Raw genomic sequence first — 23,099 nt, forward strand, 5'->3', positions numbered from 1 at the left:
GAGGAAGGGTGGACACTATCCAGGAGGTTTCAGAAAGCACACGTTTCCAATATTATGAATAATGATGGAAGTCTCTTTTATTTTCCAAAGACACTTCTTACTAACAGTTTAGTCTCCTAAGCAACCGAACCAATGTAGCAAGGTTAGAAATGAGGTGCCCAGGCCCGATCTCAGCTGGAGACCGTGGGAGGCAGCGGAAAGCACGGAAGGACCCACTACAGGCCTGGTCCACATAGGGGCGGCCCCACAGACTCGGCCCAATAGCCGGGGGCGGTGAGCTTTTTGCCTAGAGCTGCGGACCCAAGACCCCGGGCAATGGCCGACAGCGCTACATTGCGCCGGCGCACAAACCCTCCGGCAGGGAAAGAAAATAATCCGTTAACTATGCCTGGGTAGGACGGAGGCTGCCTCACGACTCTGCGCAGGCGCCCCCCGCCTGCAGCCATTGGCCGGTGCGCAGGTGCCCCAATCGCTCTTCACATCCTGTAAACAGAGGCCAGCTGGAGACGCCAACTTCTGTTTCCGGGTCACACCTTGACAGCGGCTTTCACCGCCCAGCTCTGCCCCGAGGTTCGGTGAGTGCGTCCCTCGCTGCGGGCCTGCCTGCAGCCAGGTTCCCTAACCCGTGGCACTACGCCCAGTAACTCCTCCGTTCCCCGCTCGGGTTTCGTTAGCCCTCGCGGCAGAGACAGGTTCCCGGCCTTGGGGAAATCAGGGAGGGGGGTGGTTAACCTCCGGGGCTCCACCGGTGTAGGTTGCGCGACCCTCTTTCACCCTTCGTTCCGGGAGACCTGCCGGGGTTGCTGCGATCTTTTCGGATCCCATGCGCAAAGTGACACCACACGTCCTCGCATTTCGTGTCCTTGCCCTTCGGCCCTTTGCCTCGGCAACACGTAGCGGCCGCGAGCTCTCCCCCTCAGCAGGTGTGGTGGGGTTGGGGGCGCCTCTGACTAGGCTGAGGGTCTCTCAGCTCGGGCGGAAGCTGAGGCGTCACTAGCACCAGAGCTGTTGAGTGTCGCCTCTCTTCCACTGTGCTTCTAGCATCGCAGTAGAATACCTCTTGGTGTTTTCTTTGGATCCGAAGTGAAAGAAAAGGTGGGAGAGAGGACTCTTAGTTCCAGCAGAGGAAAGGGGCCACTTGGGGTCAAACCGCGCACGGGCTGCTGTCGGAAGATAGGTCAAGTTTACATTGCCTTGACCCTTCCCGACAGTGCATATCGTCAATGTGCCCCGAAGTTTCACTCTTTACCGGGAACTTCGATGCAGCAGCAGAAGACCACTGGTCATACCCTGACTTAGGAGTTCTTAGCCTAGAGTCCCAAGAACGCCTCGAAAATGATTGCAGGGTTTAGTTTCTTCAGATCATCCATTGCCCAGAAACGGTTAACAGAGCAAGTCCAGTCTAAGCCTTCCACTTTAGATGCTCTGTCTTCTGCCCCCTTTCTTGGGATCTCTAGTTCAAACGCACCGGCTGCTTTTTTTTCTCCTTTCGCCTTGCAACAAAGAAGTGTAAGATACACACCCTTGTTTCTGAGTTTAGTGGCTGTTAGATTAAAATTATGTCAAGTCTAAATTATCTAGAAAGTTTCAGAGAGACATATAAACAGGTGTACATGTAAGCTTATTCATTCATAATAACGTAGGGGAGAAGAATGCCTGATATGAATTATTGATACCCATGAATTGAATATTTTAACTTGCATTCTATTAATTAATACTATACAGTATAAACAGATACTATACAGTTTAAACAGATAAATAGTAAAATAGAAACTATTCAAGTATAAGGAGATACTTCATTACAAAAAGCAAAATTTACATAATTTGAAATGACCAAAGTCATTTTAGGTTTTTTCCCCTTAGTCTAAGTCATATACATAACATTTTTGATTATGCAAGTCTTGAATTTTTAAGGATCTAAAGTAATAATTTTTACATTAACTCAACAAATATTTATTGAGAAACTGCCATGTGCCAGGAGCTATTATATTTGGGGCACCTGGGTGGCTCAATCGGTTGAGCGTCCGACCTTAGCTCAGGTCATGATCTTGCAGTGCACCAGTTCGAGCCCCACGTTGGGCTGTGTGCTGACAGCTCAGAGCCTGGAGCTTGCTTTAGATTCTGTATCTCCCTCTCTCTGCCCCTTCCCTGCTTGCTCTCTCTCTCTCTCTCTCTCTCTCTCTCTCTTTCTCTCTCTTTCTCTCTCTCTCTCAAAAATAAACATTAAAAAAATTAAAAAAAAAAAGAAAATAACACTATATTTACCCCCAAGGAGCTTATAGTTAAAAAAATTTTTTTTCAATGTTTATTTATTTTTGGGACAGAGAGAGACAGAGCATGAACGGGGGAGGGGCAGAGAGAGAGGGAGACAGAGAATCGGAAACAGGCTCCAGGCTCTGAGCCATCAGCCCAGAGCCTGAACGCGGGGCTCGAACTCACGGACCGCGAGATCGTGACCTGGCTGAAGTCGGACGCTTAACCGACTGCGCCACCCAGGCGCCCCAAGGAGCTTATAGTTTAATAGGAACACTTATTCCTAAGCAGTTACACCTAGAGAGCTGATGCTGCATAGTATATCTTCTCTACAGTTTTTGATATATGCCTTTTCATGTAAATGTTCCACCTTGTTTGTTGTAATTTTAAATGTTTCCCAATTAGTATATGGCTCTTATATAGCCAAAACTTCTATCAGTTAAATTTAAGTACATTGCATTATGTTCTTTTCCATGCTAGAACCCTCTGTCATATTGTGGTTTGAACATATATTTGCCCAAATCTATTTCTCAGTTGTCATGAATGGCCAATTATTAAAATTTTTAATTCATTTTGCACTCTTAAATCTGCTTGTTTTCCTGCAGCTACAAACATATGTCGTTGGTGTGAACTTTGATTTTTTTTTCTTATATACATGACTAATTATATTTTGAGTTTTTTGTTTTAGAATACCACTTCAAATATTTCCCACTTTTTTCTTTGCTGAAGACATTTTAAACTGTTTCACAGATGTCTTGCCATTGTTAACATACATGTATTTGTTCCATAACCTTTTCCCTCTCTTCTCACAGGTATCGATCACTTCTTAGTTTAGTCAATCAACCGGTATTTATTAAATACCTACTTTTGTGAGCCTCTGTGGCTGGCCTTACATGGACAATAATATAGAAGACAGGGACCTCGCCTTTTTTTTAATTTTTTTTTTCAACGTTTATTTATTTTTGGGACAGAGAGAGACAGAGCATGAACGGGGGAGGGGCAGAGAGAGAGGGAGACACAGAATCGGAAACAGGCTCCAGGCTCTGAGCCATCAGCCCAGAGCCTGACGCGGGGCTGGAACTCACAGACCGCGAGATCGTGACCTGGCTGAAGTCGGACACTTAACCGACTGCGCCACCCAGGTGCCCCATAATTGATTACAATTTAGACGAGAAACAATATAAACATAAATATACTGCAGGGCCAACTGTAACAAGTAAGCTAAAGGTGATGCTGATCGTAAAGACCACAAAGTCCAGAGGAGGAAAAGAATGTTTTGTGGCATTTTCTGCCCTTAAAAAATATCTTCTTCCTTGCCTGGTCTTGTTTGTAAGCTACACAGAGCTCCATAAGGGTCCTAGGGCCTCTTGAGGAAATCTTGTTCCAGACTATTCAGAGAGTAGAATTGAGGTGCTGAGGGTCAAAACATTTTCGTCCAGGTTTACCCAGCTCCCTGAACGACTATTATAATCTATTTCTCTGTGATTAAGAAAAAATATTAATTCATCATTGACCTCTTTGAAATCTACTTTTACTATTGGGAGGGCCTCAGAGAACTAATCCCAGGGACAGGTATGCTCAGTGATATTGTATATGCCTAAAACTTCTTTGTTTCAGGCAGTTTGGAGCATGTGAACATACTCTGAGCCTTGATGAGTTCCAGTATGTGGTATATTATGCAGAGCATTCAGAGCAAATACTCTCTCTCAGAGCGCTTAATCCGAACAATCGCTGCCATTCGTTCCTTCCCACATGATAATGTAGAGGACCTCATCAGAGGGGTGAGTGTGCTGTATTGATGGAGAGTACTTTGGGAGGTGAAGCGGGAAGGTTCCTGGGGAATCGTGATAGATTACAGATTTGCAGCATTGACTCAGCGCAAGATGACAAGGAGTTTTTACAGTCCTCATACATGTATTAACTTGACGATGCAAATACATTTTCCTTGTGTTTTGCTTCCCTTTCCTTCTCCCTTTCACTTTGTGCATCTGATATTTTTCTTCAGGAAATATGTTCTGGATGACCCTAGTCTCACGTTCTTTGTAAAATCTCTGTCTGGATATGATGCATATGGGATCCAGCAAGCTCAAAGTCTCCTACACGTGTTCTACTAAGGGAGGAAGGAGACGAGCAAAGCAGAAGCAGTTTTCAAATCCTTGTGGTTTATAATAATCACATAGAGAGATATCACTTGCCGTCTATCTTAACAACAGCTACCACTTTTAATTCTGTAAGGAATGTCAACCTTTAAATGCAGGGTAATTTTTGACTTAAGAAAGCATCTTAACATCTTTAACCACTGCCATTCAGCGATTGTTATACAACTAGTATCCTAGACAGTCTCTGAGATCTTTTCCTGAGTATTATTCCTGCTGAAGAGAAGTTACAGGGTAATTTTTTGATCACTAGAAAATGCATCCAGATGGTTGCTTTTGTACATTTCTTTTCAACAACAGTGGAATCCTTCTTTACCGCCTGGAGCTCTGTAGCTGCTTCAGGGTTGTGTGGTGCAGCTTTGAGAAGGAATAGTCATACAGCGTTAACTTGTTCTCAGCAAAAGTGGTACCAGAGGATTCAGCAGTAGGAAGTTTGTCACGTTCTAATTCTAGCTCTGCTGCTGAGTCATTCGGCGACTTTGGTCTGACTGTGAGATCCCCATCTCCTTTCATCACATTTGAAAGAGCCATACCTCCGGAGGCTAGGTGGCAGAGAATGCCTGTACTCAGAGGCTACTTTGAAGATGTTTATAAACAAAAAGATAACGTTAAGATGACCTTACTATTAGTGATGGTCATCCGTTGAATGACAAAGAGGGTGCCAGGTCTCCTGGTTTCAGTCTGACCGACTCACTTTCTGGACTTTTGTAGAGCATGGCAGCCGTAGAAAGTGGATCGGTTTTCCAGCTTTCCTGAGTGGTGAGAAGTTTCCCATTGCTTTTGCACATAAGGTTATGTCCTCAGTGATGCCTAGATGGCCATCTGGCAAGTTACCTTGTGGAAGAACTTAGTAACTTGATCTAGGGAATTGATAGCTTCTTTCTTTCATCTTCAGTGTGTTCCCTCGGTTTGGATATTAGCATTGTATTTTAATATGTAGTAGAAATCGAGACTAGTAGTATGTTTCCACCACAGTCAGAGCTAGAGCCGTCTTCCACCCTGGACTCAGTTCTGAGTCTCATCCTACTCAGTGAGCCAGAGCTGAGCACACTGACTGAAGTTTCCTTGTGCCCGTAGGGAGCAGATGTGAACTGTACCCATGGCACACTGAAGCCACTGCACTGCGCCTGCATGGTGTCAGATGCTGACTGTGTGGAGTTACTCCTGGAAAAAGGAGCTGAGGTAATGTTTTTAACACTGTCGCGTTAATGAGCCACTACAACTTGAGCTTCACGTTTTCTTAAAATTTCTGTCTCTTCTCCCGTCCCTTCCCACCTTCTAGCCCGTGGTAACGTTGGCATAGCCAATATCAAAGCAGAATGTAATGGTAAATATATATGTAGTGATCCAAAGGATTTCATCCTTTGCCTTTCTTTCTTAAGTTGTCCCGGGCTCCAGGAAGAGGGAGTTTTATCTCCCCTTTTTCTCTCAGCCTTCTTTCTGGAGTTGCTTGCATTTCCAGTCAGTGCTCTCACGGCCTGTTGACTGTCCAGGAGCTCTAAGTACCGAGGCCCCTGGAGTGATTAAATCTAAACCATTTGACACCTGCTACCAGACATGCACTTCTAATACCACTGTTTCTGGGGGATAGATGTCATTAGGTAACCCATTCCTCAGGATTGAGCTACCTGTGCTAGTTCTGCCCACTAATTATTTTCCGTTTATTGTATCCTGTTCCTGTCTTCTTTCTGACGTATCTTAAGATAAGAAACCTAGATTAATTTATATCGGCATCAGCAAGAAGCAGCATGGTATAATGAAAGGTTAAAAGAATAGACTCTGGAGCCAGACTTCACGGATTTGAATCCCAGCTCTATCACTTCCAGCTGTGGGACTTTGAACAAGTTACTTAAGTTTTCTTTGCCTCGGTTTCTCCATCCGTAAAACGGGGGTGACAATGGTATCTTCTTCATAAGGTTGTGAAGTGTTTAGTACACTGGCATGTAGTAATTGCTAAGTAAGTGTTTGTTAAGTAAATAAATAAGTAAGCAAGCAGTTTTGACTGTTTGTAAGCAATCTGGAAGTTGCACGTGCTGAGGCGCCAATTGGAATCAGACATGCCGCGAAGCTGGTGTGCAGGCCCCAAACATATTGGTCAGTAAGCCTAAGGGGCCAGCCCGCAGCACCATCCACCCAGCCATGTTGTTCTCTACTTGTCATTATCTGTTACATAACTCTTGTGAGTGACCCTGAAATGAAAGCCAGTGATTTAATGTCAGTGATGAAAACTATCCCCGGGGGCGTGGAAAGTTTTTAGCTAAATAGAAAGTTGAACTGAGTTAAATATATCAGCTTATTTTTATTGCATTTTATGGGGGAAGATAATATGTTAGTCTTAAGTTTGGGTTTTGAAGTCTTTATTATAGGGAATGTTGATTTGTAGCAAGTCAGCTGCTTTTGCAGTATTGCAAGGTTGTGCTCTTCTCTTCACATGCCTTTATTGAGGTTCTCTTATGACTGCACGGCATAGTTTTGCAAGGGGCTGATCGGATTAACAATTTGAGCTTCTCGGTATGGTTAAAGAACGCGGCAAAGCTATATGGGTGGAGTTTGGCCTCATTATTTTTCAATCTGGTTGCCATCAGCCACAGGTTAGAGTGAGTTGGGATAAGTAAAATAATTCAAAACCTTTACTCTGGCTCATGTGTTGAAACTACTTTCCAATAAATATCTCCCAGAGGAGTTACAAGGATTTAGACGTGATCTACTCTTTCTTTACCCTTTACCCCATGGTAGAGATCCTAGTGAATAGTAAAGAATGTAGCAGAAAAACCCTAAATAATGCAGGCCAGCTGATCAGTGCACATAATAGAGTGCTGGTTGTTTTGAGACTGCTCTCTTCCTGTTTGCTCCGAAGCTCCTGACATCTCTCCGTCTCAATCACCAAGACTCCCTGGGAATTGCTTGTTGATTCTCATATTCAGAACATGACAGAGCGCAGGTCGTGGATAAACACATGCAAGCTTCTTTGCCCACCCATCTTCCTCTCGGTAGTCTAGCTACTGTCATATAGTTCCTCCGTCTTTACAGGTGAATGCCCTGGATGGTTACAACCGAACAGCCCTCCACTATGCAGCTGAGAAAGATGAGGCTTGTGTGGAGGTCCTCTTGGAGTATGGCGCAAACCCCAACGCGCTGGATGGCAACCGAGATACCCCACTTCACTGGGCAGCCTTTAAGAACAATGCTGAGTGTGTGCGGGCCCTCCTGGAGAGTGGGGCTTCTGTCAATGCCCTGGATTATAACAACGATACCCCGCTCAGCTGGGCTGCCATGAAGGGAAATCTGGAGAGCGTCAGCATCCTTCTTGATTACGGAGCGGAAGTCAGAGTCATCAACCTAAAAGGCCAGACGCCCATCTCCCGCCTGGTGGCTCTATTAGTCAGGGGACTTGGAACAGAGAAAGAAGACTCTTGCTTTGAGCTTCTCCACAGAGCTGTTGGACACTTTGAATTAAGGAAGAATGGCACCATGCCACGGGAAGTGGCCAGAGACCAGCAGCTGTGTGAAAAACTGACTGTTCTGTGCTCAGCCCCGGGAACTCTAAAAACACTGTCTCGCTATGCTGTGCGCCGGAGTTTGGGCCTCCAGTATCTGCCAGATGCAGTGAAGGGCCTTCCACTGCCAGCCTCTCTGAAGGAATACCTCTTACTTGTGGAATAGGCTGGAGAAGTTGTTTGCACCATCAGGCAGGCAACTCTGGGTGAGATTTTTCCCTGTGGTACTGTCTCTTTGTCTTGGAAAACAGGAAAAGCAGTTGTTCCTGTTGTGTGGTTTATATTTAGAGGCAACATGTCACAACAGTCACCTCCACACCACCTCCCCTCCCCAAACCAAGCAACCAAACAAACAAACAAAAAATCCCTCACTTTTGTTTTCTCTTTATTGCTTACTTGGCTTTTTATATTGCACCCTGCAAGCGAAGAGGTCTCCCCCTACCCCCCTCCCCCGTTTAGGGAAAAAGTCAACAATGCAACTGAATTCTCTAGGAAGATGAAGAGTATTTAAAGAGTGTGTGTTTAGTTTTCCTTTGGGAACATGATTAACATTTCAGAAGAATCGCTCTAGAAACATTTTAACTGGTCAGTGAAGAAGTCTAAGAAAAGTCCAGCTAACAAATGTGGCCCAAAGGTGAAGGTACTAAAAGCTCAAATGGTGTGCAGATTCACAGTTGGGCTGGATGATATTCCTAGAGTGCCACGTCATGGAGCATTCAGAAGGGACTGGCCCCCTCTCTCACCATCAAAGGAAACAGCGGTCTTGGCCTCTTTTCCATGGGTGTGCCTGAGGGTTCCAGTAGTTCAGCAGTGTTATTTCAGAACTAACATTTTCTTACTGCTTTCCACATAGTAGAAGAGGTAGCAGGTTCTGAGCAGTCCTAAGAACTTTTCTAACGCAGTTCTTTCTCTTGGTGAACACCAGTTTGCGCCAATGGGCTTATTAGCAGGTGCTCTTGCACCTTAGATGAAGGTGTTTACTCTAGCAGGGAAGGAGATGGGCTGGGCTGCCTTTTCCCATGGGTCGTCTTCATTTCCCTTTAGGGAATTCACACTACTAAGGTTCAGAATTATTTTCCTTTCAGTTGTTTTGGCAACTTTGCTTTTTACGGATCTATACAAGACATTCGGGGAGGCCAGCGAGTGGGGGAAGAGCATTATAAGAGCTGCTTTCAAGCTGGCCCACCTACTCAAAAAGGAACTGTTTGAGTGAACCATACTTAGTCAACGATACTCTTCCTTTTCATGTTCCTAAACTAGATCAAGTAGTTATTATCTTGGATGACCCAGATGCAAATTTGAAAAACTTTTTTTAAGTTGATCGGGAACTACAAATAAAAATGACTGCAATCTGCTGACACAGCTAATTTGAAAAAACATGTCTGCTTTTGTCCTTTTGCCATTGGTGGTTTTTTTTTTTGTTTTTTTGTTTTTGTTTTTTTTTTTGCTCACTTAAAAAAGAAATAAACACTTCTAAAAGCAAGTTTGGCAGTTTCTACTGTTCCTGCTTTTCTCCACATTGTTTAATCACCCGGAGCCCCGTTGTCCGTAACTTTGAAATGGGCTGTCACCACCTCTCTCATAAGCTGTTTTGAGGATGCAGTGATACCAGGGCTTAATATTTACTGTTAATTTTTCTTCCCCTTAATGAACTGCACAAAGAGCATTTGGCTGCCTTAAGTCTGGACTCCTGACAAGCCTTCTCAGTTGCTGTTCAGAACTGTTTTCAGGGTGTAAAGGTAATACTTTGGATAGCCAGCAAAAGTGACATATTAGAGATCATCATTCCTCCACGGCTGGTAAAACCTTGAACCTCTTCCTGCTTCATCAGGCAGGTGAGGAAACTGGGTTGGGAGGAGTATGTACGCTTGTGCTGAGAGTCAGGATCTGGTTATTGGAGGCTAAGCTTAAACTTGGCATCAACAGGTGCCATCCTGTCAATTTGGGTAAAATCTGCGGTCTCGCTCCTGAAGACCAACTACATTACATGGTTACTTGGCTGATGAGGAAGAAGCTATTGTTATGGAATAGAAAACAAATGGAGCTGAATGAGAACTGACCGCTTTCTCAAGCAGTATTTCAGCCAGCCCACCAAACCGGGTCCAGGAGTGGGGGTCTCTTTCCCAGGCTTTCAAAATGTGCAGGTCTCCCCACAAATGGGGTCTGCGTTTCATCTAGGAAGGAATAACAGGGGAAGAGTTGAGAAGGAAGAACCCTGAGTTGTCAGAAGAGAAGTAGAGATCATGGAATGGCTGGAAAAACCCCTAGGTAATGGGTATATGATCACGAGGTGAAACACAACTTCATGCTTAAGGGAGACTGGCAGGGCACCTTATGGCTACAGAGGATGCAGGAGGGACTAGTGTGCGACAGGGGGTAAGGACCGGTATATGATGTTCTAGGACCGTATGTGCAGAGCCAAGAGATGGAGAGGAGTACATGGGGTGATCATATGGGCTGCATTTTCCCACATGTCTGTCTGAGCAGGGTCTGGTGCTTTGGGTTGACAGTATGACATTCTACTTACAGAAGTGACAACAGGAGAACCAAAAGCACAGTGACCAGTTGGCCTTTATTAGTGTTACTGCAGTCAGAGTAGTAGAGGAACCAAGACTTTGTTATCACAAGAAATAAATAGAGCTTATTTTTAGGAAGATTCTAACTGAGTAGTTGAAATCTAGCAGTAGCACTAGAGGAGCCCAGTCTTGTGTGACAGATGAAGCTGGGGTAGAAGTGATGATAAATTCTACCTCAAAGGACCTTCTACGCACTGCCCACTGCCTCAGCTCCCTGGCCAGAGCTGGTCATGGCTACAGGTGCAGATTAAAAGGAAACCTAATGAAAAATGGGCTAAAACACTTGAGAATGCATGGACTTGGATCTATCAGGGGGTGAGCTGACCATGATCAGACAATCCATTACCCTCACTCCAAAGAGGGTTAGATAGAAGCTTCACCAGATCGCTTCCGGCTGATGTGCTCCAGGTGAGCGTGCTCTGAGGTGTCCAAGTCAATCTCATACTTGGCTAGGATTTTGAGGATGGGCCTCAGCTTCAGCCACCACTGCTCCTTGGGGATGCGGTGGCTACAGAGGAATGAGACAGATGATTTAATCTTTCAGCACCCCAACTGATTTCTATCAAAAGCTTATAGAAACAAGTGGAGCAGAAGAGGCTGGATTTTAGGACATGGCCTAAGATCCGAAACGGGTATGAGTCCAGGTGTTACTCCTAAGATAAAAGGATCGAAGACAGCGAACAGGTTGGGAAGAGCAGATCCTGAAACTACCGGGGAAGTAGATGTACTCACTCAAAATCCGTCTGCTCCTTCAGCTCAGTCACCGGTTGAAAGACCAGAGCCCTCTTACGCATCCCCAGAACACAGCCTGAGTCTGGTGTATTGGCGAAGATCCTCCCTGCAATACAGGATGGTCAGTAGGCTTCTATAATGGGGAACCAGCCACTATGGGGGGGGTCTTACCCTTTTACCCCACCTACCATTACGGTAACTCTCTTTGATTTTCCCAGACATCCAGTTCATAGCCTTGGCACCCATCTTAGTGGCAAAATTTCTGTCAAACGGAGTTGGGCTTCCACCCTGGAAAAAGAATCATAAAAATTACAGAGGGAAGGACTCTAATAAAGTGGCAGAGATACCTGAATACACACAGAAAAAAGGAAAGAACAGGCCCCAGGTTTGCAGCTGGAAACAGGAATCCAAAAGTCTAACCATGAAGGAAATCCTGAGACAGCGCTGAGAACAGAGTGAGCTGGCACAGATTATTTGGCCATTTACCAGGGGTAAGAGTAACTAATTAGATATGGGGGGACCTGGTCTCACAACCGCCGCCTCTAGCTCCACAGCTGCCAGATCCTGTTCATTCACTTCCAGTCTGATTGGCCAGTCGCCTCCTTGCCCCTCTTCAGCCTAGCAGCTTTTGTCAGTCACCATCATCGACAAAAGTGTTCCTTGTGAACCAACATAGATGTCCTTGGTAGCACCTCAGAATAATATAAAACATCATGCAGATTTTCTCTGAACTAAGTGAAAGGAGGTGGGAAAGTGGGGAATAGATCGCCATGCTTTATCCAGTCAGACCCCATTCCTGCAGGGGCTAATAAGCTCATTCAAGTTGAGGATACTGGGAATTCATAGGTAGGTAGACAACAGTCAAAGGTCCATACTTAAGCAGAATCAGCTTTGGGATGGGGAGGCCTAAGACCACCAGTACCGTCTGTGAGCGAGGCCTGCCGTAGGTGGGGATTGAATGTGGATAGCAGAAGGGAATTCGTTTCCCCCGGAAACCCCGGTTAGTGCAGACAGAGCCCAACACCAGCAAGGTGGCTGTACTTCTTGCACAGGAAGGCAGCGTGGCATGCTGGGAAGAGCACTGGAGTGCATTCTGGCTCTCACCCAAGTTTGATGAGCGGCCCTAAAAAAGTTGTTTCTCCCGTCTGGGCCTCATTTTCTTCATCTGAATTAGTGGTTCTCAACTGGAGATGATTTTGCCCCCCAGGGGACATTTGGCAAAAGTCTGGAGACATTTTGTATTTGTTACAACTTAGGAGGGAGGTGCTACTGGCATCTAGTGGGTAGAGTCCAGGGATGTTGCTAAAGCATCCCGCGATGGCACAGAACAGCCACCCGCAACAAAGATTTATCCAGCCCCAAATGACAATGGTGCCAGTGCTGAGAAGCCCTGCCCCAGGAGGGATCACATAACCTCGAAGGCCATTTCCAGGGTAATGCTGTTTCGATTCTGTGACAGTAAAAACTGCAGGCTCATGCTCTGTGGTGGCACCGACAGCCTCCAGCAGATTGGGGACCAGTGGGAGACCCAATGGCTATCGGGGATTGTGGCCGTCTGGTGAAGGGTATGACTGGGGTGTCTTCCCGACCTGCTGCATGTGCCCAAGCACATTCTTCCTGCTGTCAAATATGCCCTTCCCCTCCTCAGAGTACAGGTTGAAGATGAAGTCCGTGGTGTAGTTCTCATTGCACTTCTCATTCCTGCCAGGTAGAGACCAAAAGCCTGTGACTTTGGTTGTCTCCCCATCCCTCCCAACCCTTTTCTGCTTCAGTAGGCTTTGTTCTTCCCTTTTCTGTCTCCTCCCATGGCTCCAGTTCTCTCACTGTGTCCCCAAATTCCTCAGGGCATCCCAACCATGGATTCATTCTGTGGGCTAGAGCCAAAGCCTAACTGTTCTCTTCACTTAGAAACACACCCTGGATGAGGTACCTTAACACCAAGCCCCTTTTCACAGTGGTTTTCATCTTCTGCACCAGATGTTCAACATTTGCCTGAAAATAAGAGAGTAAATCTTAAGCCTTGCCAGGAGTGGATAAGGCCGGCAAGTGCACAGATCTCTTGTTCCCCACCAGGCCTCTCCAGATGGGGAGAGAGACTGGAAGAGAGCTGTTTACAATCTGTGCCTAGTCCCTGTGAGAAGTTCAGTGCACGCTGCAATGTGAACAAAGACTCCAAACGAGCCAGGCAGAACTGGGAGAGGGTGAGTTAAGGACAGCCGTGGTAACTGCCGGTCTTCACCTTTCCACCTGCTCCCAGTGTCCCCTTCCAGGGGATTCTGCTTCCCTTCCCTCAGAGGGCCGAGGCTGGGGGGGGGGGGGGGGGGGCACTGCTCTCAGTGTTGGCCTTTGAATGGGTTGCTTGTCGGTGCAGCAGTGATTCGCTTGGGAGGAACCAGTTCCTTCATCTGGGCTTTGAGCTGGGGGTGAAGGAGGAAGACTCCCACCTTCCATTCCTAGCAGGGACTTGAGTTCTTGCATGAGGGAGTTCCCTCAGCCTGCTGCCCCTGCACTTTGTGGCTCTTCTTCCCTCCAGTGAACTGAGATCTTAGAAAACTAGGATCATACGGCCCCTCTGAGAAAAAGGAATCGGAGCGCCCTACCCCAACCCCGGAAGGGACAGGAATGAGAAGAGTCTGCTTTGGTAGCAAGGGAGCCCAGGGCGGGTGGCATGATCAGTAGAGACACCACCGACTTTCTCTGTTAGTTAAACCACCTACTCACAAGTTTAGAAAAGTCTTTTAACCTCTCTAAATCTTTCTCGTCCGTAACACGGAGATAATAATAGCTCCCTTGCACGTGTGTTTTGAAGACAAAATGCAAAAACACGTTGAGAAGGGCTTAGCAACGTGGGGCCTTCGAAACGAATGCTCCAGAAACAGCAGCTGTGGTCATGCGTGCGAGGTTACACCGGAGATGCCCTCTTGCTGCTCTTTCTAGTTTCCTCGCAGGGCCCCAGAGACCAAGCAGCTATCCTCATCTTGAGCTCTCACAGCTCAAGATGCTGTGGGGACAGACTAGGGCAGGGGAGAGCTGCATAACAGGCTCTGAGTGACCATCTACCTGCAGGTCCCGAATGGTGAAGGGCTCCTCAAAAATGTAGGCAGCATCGGCCCCAGCTGCCAGTCCTGCCATGGTGGCCAGGTAGCCACAGTAGCCACCCATCGTTTCGATGATAAACACCCGACGCTTGGTGCCTGCCGCTGACTGCTTGATGCGGTCACAGGTCTGCAAAGACAGCGGAGTCTCAGTTAGAAAGACAGAGTCCGGGGTCTGATCCTTGTCACTTCTCTGGCCCTTGCCATAAACCGGCCCCGGAACGCCACCCTCCCCGGCTCAGCCAGGCCCCTATGCCTCATCAAGTTCTTGCCTTAGGGGGCGGCCGGCACACCTGCCAACTGCCCTGTGGAACTCGCCTCCTGGGAAGGAAGCTGTACTTACCCTTTGTAGAGTTCAGGGCAGGGAAATTAGGCTATCTGACCTCAGGACGGAAAAAAACATTTGGGACGCAGAGTACTGATGCGTTGGAGGCTGACAGGTGAGAATGAACACCGTAGCGTGGAGAAATAAAGTGCGTTAAGGGCCTGGGCTCGAAGAGGCACCGTTCGAACACTGTCACTTGGTTAGTACAAAAACAGTAGCTCACTCTCCAGTACACGTGGTCCAGGGATTACAGAGCTGGCCAGAGGCCTGGGAAGCGGGGGCGGGCTCTCACCGTGCAGATGGTATTGAGTGCTGTGTCAGTCCCCACGCTGAAGTCCGAGCCGGGGACGTTGTTGGAGACCGTCGCGGGGATGACCACAAACGGGATGCACAGCTCGTCAAACAGCTTCCTGCCCTCCATCAGTTCCAGGCCCCCTGTGTAAGCCTGAGAAGGAGGGTGGCAGCCATGAGGGGAGAGGGAAAAGTGGGGAGGAGGGGAACAAACGGGAGGGCACTCACCTCAAAGCCCCCAATGATGACAAGGCCCTGAATGTTAAACTTAGTGATGTTGGCACTGATCTGCTCAAAGCTCTTCTTGGGTAGAGTCCTAGTTGATTGGGAATGAGGCGGGGTGGGCGATGAGGTGATGGCATTTGGAGAATTAAGCAAAGTTGAGGGAGAAAAAAGCTAGAATTAGAATGTGCTTTATGTATAACTTCTTGACCTGTGCCCCCTTCCCTGCCACCCCTCTCATGGCTGTGTAAGTACACATCCTGGGGCTTAAAACTGCTAGAGCTGCTAAGAGATGTCTAGATATGCAGGCCTTCCCTCACTGAGGCAACTGTGAGCTTGGGGACAAAAGATGCAGACTACAGCAGTGTAGACGCTGACCTAATGAACTGACACCCACATTCCAAGGGACATCTTTAGGGGTGACTAGGAGGAGGTGCTTCCAAAATGCCACTTACCTTTTAGTCCCAAGTTTGGAACCACCTTGGCCAGTCCAGCCCCCAACATAGCTCCAGCCAGCTTCCTCGATCTGCAGGAAAAGATCACACAGGTCTGCCTTGTGGACTGAATGCTACTTCCTGAGTTCTGATCCCACCCCGACACCCCCCTGGCTGGAAGAGGAACACCACGCATCGGCTTTTCCCCACCTCAGTGAACTTCCTCTGGTCTTATTGCCCATTCACAAATAGTAAGCACCTACTTATGCCAGGCACTGCACTGAGCTTTGGGACAGAGAATTAAACAAGGTGTGTTGCCTGTAAAGGGTTCATTTCAGTGGCTCCTGCCTATTCATACTGCCCTAAAATTAAGCATCTACTTCTGCTCAAACCCTGAGAGGAAAGAAAGGGAGAGAGAGAGAGGGGAGGGGCCAGGAGAAAGAAAAAGACCGACAGGTCACCCCTGCTACGTGCCTCAGAGTACGTGCCCTCCTCCTTTTAGTCCCTGTACCTGACCCTTGGCCAGGCCCTCGAAGCCATCATGTACAACCAGCACCCGGTTGCCCTGGATGAGGCCAATCCTCACGGTGGAACGGACGGCAGCGTTCATGCCTGCGGCTGGGGCCCCCACGTTCATCACGGCCACTGTGTGTATGCTACTCTGGGGAGAAGAAGTGGAGAGGGAGCAGGGCGAAGAGGGGGACAGGTCAGTAAGGGAAGCTGAACCCTGTCTCCCTCATGGTCCTAGGGTCAGGACATGTGCCTCTGGACAATGTACCCCCTCTCCAGGAATGTCAGCACAGCCTGTTCCCTCATCCTATGGAAGCAAATTCTTTATCACAAATCAATAAGGGAAACCGCTGTCCCTGCCCGCAGATAGCATTACGTAACGAATGAGGCCTTCCAGAGCAGCATTTCCCAAAGTGTGATATTTGGACTGCCTGATCTAGGGAGCCTGTTAAACCAACCTATTCCTGGCCGCAACCCCAGAGCTAAATCCTCTCTGAGGGAAGGATCCAGCAATCTGCACGTTAAATAAGCAGCCCAGATGATTCTGATAGACACTCAGTACCGAGAACCACTACTTCAGGGGAAGAAGTGGCTGAAGTACACTCATATGCTCATTCCCAGGTCTGCCCAAAGGATTAATCCGTAAATCTCTTTCCCAGTCCTTGCACGCTACCTCGTCGATCCTAAATTGGATGTGGGCCTTGGGGCAGAGACGTCCGGAGCACATTAAGAACATGGGGCTGGTATCTGGGGGGGCTAAGAGAAAATTTCTTTTTTTTTTTTTTTTAAAGTTTTTTTTTTTTCAACGTTTATTTATTTTTGGGACAGAGAGAGACAGAGCATGAACGGGAGAGGGGCAGAGAGAGAGGGAGACTCAGAATCGGAAACAGGCTCCAGGCTCTGAGCCATCAGCCCAGAGCCCGACGCGGGGCTCGAACTCACGGACCGCGAGATCGTGACCTGGCTGAAGTCGGACGCTTAACCGACTGCGCCACCCAGGCGCCCCATAAGAGAAAATTTCTTAGTAGGGTCAGGGACTCGGCACTGGAGATTTTAGTGGGGCGAAGAAGCTGGCCAGGCTCTAGGTTATATGAGTGGAGGTGGCACTTCACGGAGGGAGATTGAGAGACAGAGTCAAAGGGAGAGAACTCACCGGTCCCTTAGAGACTGGGGGTCTGACATGAGCCAGAAGCTTGTACACTTCCCAGTTGTTCATGAAGCTCCTGGAAAAAGTACAGGTGGGGTGGGGGGTCTTCAGGCCGCTCCTCACGGCCAGCAGCCAAGGAGATCTAAAGTTCTATTCCCAGTGTGAAGTCCAGCTGGGCAAACCTCAAAGGACATAACTGGGACCTGGCAGGGATTGGGCAGGGGCTGAAAAAGGGCCAGTGACCTATCAAACCCTCCCTGAGGACTCTTCTCCCAGGCACTGCACTCAGCACGACATGCTGTCCCTTGGCTAGAGAAACTGAAAACCTGGCTGGAACCCACACAAAAACCACCAGATTACAGCAGGCCAATCCCAGGAAGAGCATCCCTGGGACAAACTGTGCCTCCTGGTCACCTCACAACCAACTCTCTCAGGAAGGAACTGTCACAGAGACAATAAGAACAGGGAGGGGCAGAAGCTCTTATATTGGGTCTGAAACCATGTCCGTTTTTTGCTCCATTCCAATATCTGATTTCTGTAGCTAGTGAGCTTCCGGTCATTCCTCACCGGCCTCTCAGCTTCATGGCTTCATCAAATTTCCTGTCGTTCATGGCCTTGGTCACATCTTTGGTCTGAGGGAGGAGCACAGCAAGAGTCATGACTACAGGGCAGGGTTCTACACAGCTGGATTCCTAGCCCGTGGTAACGCTCTGTCTCCACTCTTATGCCTGGATCCTACCCACCACGCCTCCCACCTTTGCTATGCTCCCCAAACATTCACAGAACGCAGCATCTTTGTTTTTCCTTAATTTTCAGAGAAATGAGCAGCCAAAGGAAGGAGCTGATTCAATGCTCTACTTATTCGAATATTTTTCAGAGTGGAGGAGTGCTCACAGATAAAATAGCATCTTCCTCCATTCCGCAACCTGAAAGTAGCCTCTAAACTGAGTGTATGAAGAAGACCCTATGGATCCCAGTTAGGAAGAAAAGCTGATCCCTGCCGTGTGTCTCCCAGCTACTGATTTCTGCTCTGTGAGCCCGCGCTTTAGCTTTTGGGATACATAGTTCCAAGCAAGGCTGGAGCCTGTCTAGGCTGTAGGTTTCTGGGACTCCCAGTTTGAGGGAAAAGCAGGCCAGGAAATGGGGAGCCAGCCCTGAGCATGCAGGCCAGTCCTAAGAATCAGCCAGACACCTCAGCCCCAGACACACTGCTCTGTGGTATCACAGGAGTGATTCCTTTGTAATAAGAGCCATTTCCTGAGCACCCGGTATTTTCCAGATACTGCATCAGACCTTCTACAAAGCTTCCCTCTGCTCCTTACAGTAGCCCTCAGGGTGAGTGTTAGGAACCTCACGTTGTTTCAGAGAAACATGTTCAAGGTAGAAATCATAGAAACATACGAGCTAGCCAGCCAGACCATAATACTATTCCCTGCTTTTAATAACGTTTGGAGACATACTCCATTTCTTTTCCAACAAAGACATGGCAAAAGCATCCGAGGCTGGATATTGTGCGACGTTGGGTCTCACTACTTGGTAAGATGTAGCGTCTCCCACGTTTCTTAGGAACATTTAACAGATGGGGACACTGAGGCTTAGAGAGGGGACAGCTCCTATGCAAAGCCTACTATGCCCTTTCCTCATTTGACTCTTACCTACACCATGCTGCCTTCCCATCTCCAACAGGAGTTCCAGTGCCCTTCGAAGTTGGTCTCTTTCCCTCTAAGCTCTAGCTCAAAGACAGGGGCTTGGGCTGTTAGGACGGGGAGCTGAGGTCGGTACTTACCATTTGGACACACTCCATGAGGGGCAGGCGCACAGCCTGGTTCCCAGAGAGGCTCACCACACAGGCTGGGGTGTCTGGAGTCCCTTCCAAAAGTGCCATCACTGCCTCCACACCCATCCTGCTGCCCTGCAGGAACCCAGGGAGCAAAGACAGTCTGGTTCAGGCCTCCCCATCTGGACTGGGCCTGGAGAGCCAGGGCACCTGAGGCCCTTCCAGATCACAGGGTTGAACTGCACATTTAAGGACTACAGCTAAGAGCTTATGGGGCTTTATCTCCCTACCCAGATTTCATCTAAAGCTTGATTCTTCATCCTCTTACCATTAGAATTCTATTTGGTTCCAGAGAAGCATGTCCATTGTAGTAATCAAGGAGATTACTGAGGCTTAATATGCCCTTCTTATTGATAAAACAAGGGAGAGTATTGCCTCTCTCTTCTAACGAAAGTAGGATGAGAGGGTTCAACCTGAGTGTCTAAGGTTAGATCTTAATAATTTTACTAATGATCAAAGCTGAGATATTAGACCTCACTATTTGGAGAGCATATAATTTCCCATCATTTTTTGCAACAGAAGAGAACTCGGGTGGATGGGAATGAATCAAGGGCCACTGCAGTCCAGAAGCTGGAGGGAGGCGGCATGGCCAATGGTGTAAGCCCCTGTCCTGGGAAGTGGGATTCTGCAGGGGAAGGACAGCAAGTCCTGGGTTCTAAGACGCAAGGGCCACAGAACCCCATGACTTACCAGGATCCGGTCAAAGGCTGATGGTGTCCCACCCCGCTGCACATGCCCCAAGACAGTGACCCGGGTGTCATATCCCAGACGCTTCACCACCAGCTGAGGACACCAAAAGAGGGACAGAGAGATATAGAGTCAAAGAGAAAAAACAAGCAGAGGCTTAGATAAACCACGATGGCTTAGCCTCTTATCTTATATCTTATCTTCCTGGGAAGCCAGGGGGCAGGAAACCTGGGGAGAGATGTACAGAAGGACTAAGGGGAGACTCAGAAGTCACTGGGGAAGGGGGTGGGGGGTGGTGTCCAAGGCCTCTCTGGTTTCATTCATACTAACATTCTTGATGTCTTCTGAGCTTATGGGTTTCCCAGTCTTGTCGATGGCACCCTCAGCCACAATGATGATGTTGAGACGAGAACCACGGGTCCTTGTCTGGTCAAGAACAAAGAGGAAAGATGGAGGGGAAGTGCATCATCAGTGAAACAGGCGAGTGGTTTTTCAAGGGCAAAATAAAGTGCCAGTACCTCGCTGAGCCGGCGACAAAGATGTTCCTCCCAGTTGTCATCCGGTGGACACTCAGGAATAAAAACCCAGTCAGCCCCACAGGAGAGAGAGGTGACAAGGGCCAGGTATCTGAGATGAGAGGCAGAAGCGTCACACTAGGAGCCACGCTCCACAGACTGCCTAACCCGTACCTGGCAGGTCTGCCTGTTCCCATAGGTGGTGAAATGTGTGAGGATCTGTGCTTTCATGCTTGGGGTGAGGGTAAGAGCACCGCTGAGACAGCCTCTCAGTGAAGTTTTGTCCCTGAAGGGCACCATCTCTTCGTGCTCACCTGCCACGGTGGCTTCTAATCTCAGAGCGGTGTCTGCCCTGTGCACGGGCACACAGGCACACCCTTGCACGCATGGGTACGGGGGTGGGGAAAGGGGGCCATAACCGAGACAAGCATGGACACCTCTGAATCTGCTATCCCTGGGAGACCTCTTTGGACTCTCTGGGGAAGAGAAGGCTACTGCTGGCTCCACAGAACAGATGAGTCGAGACGGGGATCTTACCCACAGTGCCGGCCCATCACTTCTAGCACAAATGTCCTCTGGTGGCTGCAAGAGACAGACACAGAACGTTTACAGTCCAAGTGTCCTGATGGTCCCAAGCCGCCACCCACATGTAGGCCGCAAAACCTCCCTGGGAGACGCATTTATATTGTTAGACCTCCCAGCAGGTTTCTGGAGAGACCAGGAAGACCAGGCTGACTAAAACATAGCAGTAAAAGGTGTCAGTACTGTGGCTCTGTTCCAGGGAGCAATGGGGTCCAGGAAAGGAAAGAGAAAATAGGAAAAGAAGTGAAGAAGTGAGGACTCGACCAGCATCAGCCTGGAATCCCCTAGGATGACCCTGGCAAACTGTTACCTTCCGCCTCCCATTCTCCCACACTGCCTCCCTAGGCCGCCTACTGAGCAGCGGCAGTGACGGCCTCTACAGTCTACACTATCGCTGAAAGGGTGGCTAAGGTTTGGAGCTCCCTGGATTTGTCTCAGGTTGGACACTGATCATTTGGGAGACCCTACAGGTATCAAAGCCCTCAGAGCTACACTGTGGACAGTGGGCAAGACAGTGACAAGGGGCAAACATACGGCCTGTAGACAGCAGTGCAATTTCAGGGCTTTAGGGAGGCTTCTTCATTAAAGACAGTGTTCCCACCCCAGAAAACGGGTCATTGGGGGTCTAGAGCCCAAGGGCATTAATCTTCTCTAGACGCCCTAGCCCTGTAGCCTGCCCCAGCTGCGATCCTCCTCCACTGCCCCACCTGCCCCCGCAAGTCCCCTAACCTCTGAGCAGTGGTGGTGATGGCGTCCACAATCTCTATGATCCGGTGCAGGGCGGAATCAGTGCCAATGGTCATATCAGTGCCACAAAAGTCATTGTCAATTGAGCCCACCAAACCCACGATATTCAGATAGCTGGACTTTGTAGCCTCCTCCGCTGTGATCTTACCTGGCAATGAGAAGCAAACCAGAAGCCACCTTGACATGCCTAAAGAGCAGATGACTGGAGAGAGAAGGAACTGCAGCCAATGGGAAGCATAAGCAATGGCAGAGAAAGGAGGGCAAAGACCTCCCTTTTGTGTCTGGGTGATGATTTCCTCCAATGGGAGGAGAGGGGTGTGTGTGCATGCGCACAAACAATACTTATGACAATGTCTCACCCGCTTTCTGGAGGTCACTCAGTAAGTCACTCCACTCAGAACGGAAGGTGTCAGCCCCAGTGAGGCTGCCATCACCTCCGATGACACACAGATTAGTAATCCCACGCTTCACCAGGTTGTGGGCAGCGCGGAGTCGTCCCTCTCGTTCACGGAAGTCCTTGCACCGGGCACTTCCAATGACTGTGCCTCCCTGTGGGGAAGAAGTAGAAGTCAGCTCCCCAGATGACACAGCCAAATTTGAGGTCGACATGCTAAGATTTCCCCTATTCCAAAATCGTGATGAGCTGTCATAACTACCTGGCTTTCTAGGAAGTGCCCTGACATCCTTAAGAGTCATTTGTCCTTTCTAGGGGCATCTGGGTGGCTCAGTTGGTTAAGTGTCCGACTCTTGATTTCAGCTCAGGTCACAATCTTGTAGTTTGTGGGACTGAGCCTTGCCTCGGGCTCTGCGCTGACAGTGCAGAGCCTGCTAGGGATTCTGTCTCTCCCTCGCTCTTTGCCCCTTCCCCACTCACAACTCTCTCTCAAAATAAATAAATAAACTTAAAAAAAAAAAAAAAAGTCATTTGTTCTTTCTAAAGGAAAGGGAAATAATTCTGGCTGAGCTATCATAGGGTCATTCCTATATTCTGCTACACCTCTTAGAAGACTGCTAAGATTAACCCATTTCATTGAAGGCTTTGTCATCAAAGTGATTATCCTCAAGGAGAGCAAAGGAATACATACATGCTGTTGGCTTTTGGACAATCTCCATCTTTCACATGTTCTTAGAAATGTAAGATGTAGCACTGACTTTAGTCTTTGGAAATTCTCCCCAGTGGCCTGACTTTATTGGATTGTGTCCACACTATAATTAGCAGTTCATCCCAACGTGCTTGGTCATCCCAATGTGCTTTCCCTCTTGAACTCACTGATTTCTAATTGTAACTAGGCCCTGCCAATCCTTTCCCCTTCACTCCTCGGGATCTATGGTGCTCGTGGAAGGAGACACAATATCCACATATTCACAGGAAAAGTAGTTCTGAGTATAGAAAGCCTTAAATCCCCAGGGACTTATAGATGCCCCAGGAGAGGTAAGTATACTTAGGGTTTTCACAAATCGTACAAGCTTCTGGCATTCATGCCTTTGGGAGT

The 23,099-nt window shown here is 48.2% G+C and overlaps 2 protein-coding genes across 9 annotated transcripts in view; one reads left to right on the forward strand and one right to left on the reverse strand.

Annotated features, from left to right (window-relative positions):
- Window positions 1-459: 459 nt before the first annotated feature.
- ASB8 (ankyrin repeat and SOCS box containing 8) lies at window positions 460-9,389 on the forward strand. Of its 5 annotated transcripts, none has more exons than XM_025930489.2 (4): window positions 460-575; window positions 3,875-4,034; window positions 5,487-5,591; window positions 7,440-9,389. In XM_025930489.2, the coding sequence occupies exons 2-4, from the start codon at window positions 3,906-3,908 to the stop codon at window positions 8,070-8,072; spliced, it is 867 nt and encodes a 288-aa protein (XP_025786274.1). In that variant the 5' UTR covers window positions 460-575; window positions 3,875-3,905; the 3' UTR covers window positions 8,073-9,389. The 5 variants fall into 5 exon arrangements, with proteins under 5 accessions (XP_025786274.1, XP_086569681.1, XP_086569683.1 ...); XM_086713555.1 differs by having other exon boundaries at window positions 468-575; window positions 3,871-4,034; XM_086713556.1 differs by having other exon boundaries at window positions 501-570; window positions 3,871-4,034.
- Window positions 8,275-23,099, reverse strand: part of PFKM (phosphofructokinase, muscle) — a 45,976-nt gene continuing 31,151 nt past the window's right edge. For 2 of the 4 annotated variants that reach the window (XM_025930215.2, XM_086713544.1), the window contains 19 exons: window positions 21,966-22,155; window positions 21,589-21,754; window positions 20,815-20,859; window positions 20,281-20,389; window positions 20,093-20,188; window positions 19,766-19,858; window positions 19,025-19,150; window positions 17,806-17,870; window positions 17,245-17,314; window positions 16,093-16,242; window positions 15,603-15,673; window positions 15,154-15,241; window positions 14,927-15,079; window positions 14,275-14,439; window positions 13,145-13,206; window positions 12,804-12,915; window positions 11,403-11,502; window positions 11,215-11,320; window positions 10,460-10,990 (listed from right to left, as the gene is read on the reverse strand). In XM_025930215.2, the coding sequence (XP_025786000.1) occupies window positions 10,846-10,990; window positions 11,215-11,320; window positions 11,403-11,502; window positions 12,804-12,915; window positions 13,145-13,206; window positions 14,275-14,439; window positions 14,927-15,079; window positions 15,154-15,241; window positions 15,603-15,673; window positions 16,093-16,242; window positions 17,245-17,314; window positions 17,806-17,870; window positions 19,025-19,150; window positions 19,766-19,858; window positions 20,093-20,188; window positions 20,281-20,389; window positions 20,815-20,859; window positions 21,589-21,754; window positions 21,966-22,155 (2,112 nt within the window). In that variant the 3' untranslated portion in view covers window positions 10,460-10,845. Of the gene's footprint in view, window positions 10,081-10,459; window positions 10,991-11,214; window positions 11,321-11,402; window positions 11,503-11,735; window positions 12,440-12,803; window positions 12,916-13,144; window positions 13,207-14,274; window positions 14,440-14,926; window positions 15,080-15,153; window positions 15,242-15,602; window positions 15,674-16,092; window positions 16,243-17,244; window positions 17,315-17,805; window positions 17,871-19,024; window positions 19,151-19,765; window positions 19,859-20,092; window positions 20,189-20,280; window positions 20,390-20,814; window positions 20,860-21,588; window positions 21,755-21,965; window positions 22,156-23,099 lie in introns of those variants that run through there. The other 2 variants (XM_086713543.1, XR_015253649.1) reach the window with 2 other exon arrangements.

This window comes from Puma concolor, chromosome B4 (genome assembly GCF_028749965.1).
Source record: "Puma concolor isolate L17-30 chromosome B4, mPumCon1.1.hap2, whole genome shotgun sequence".
Classification (NCBI taxonomy): domain Eukaryota; kingdom Metazoa; phylum Chordata; class Mammalia; order Carnivora; family Felidae; genus Puma; species Puma concolor.

Coding starts and splice junctions, on each gene's coding strand:
- ASB8 (XM_025930489.2), top strand. CDS start 3,906: ATGAGTTCCAGTATGTGGTATATTATGCAGAGCATTCAGAGCAAATAC. Junction 4,035..5,486: donor TAGAGGACCTCATCAGAGGG/GTGAGTGTGCTG, acceptor TTGTGCCCGTAG/GGAGCAGATGTGAACTGTAC. Junction 5,592..7,439: donor TCCTGGAAAAAGGAGCTGAG/GTAATGTTTTTA, acceptor CCGTCTTTACAG/GTGAATGCCCTGGATGGTTA.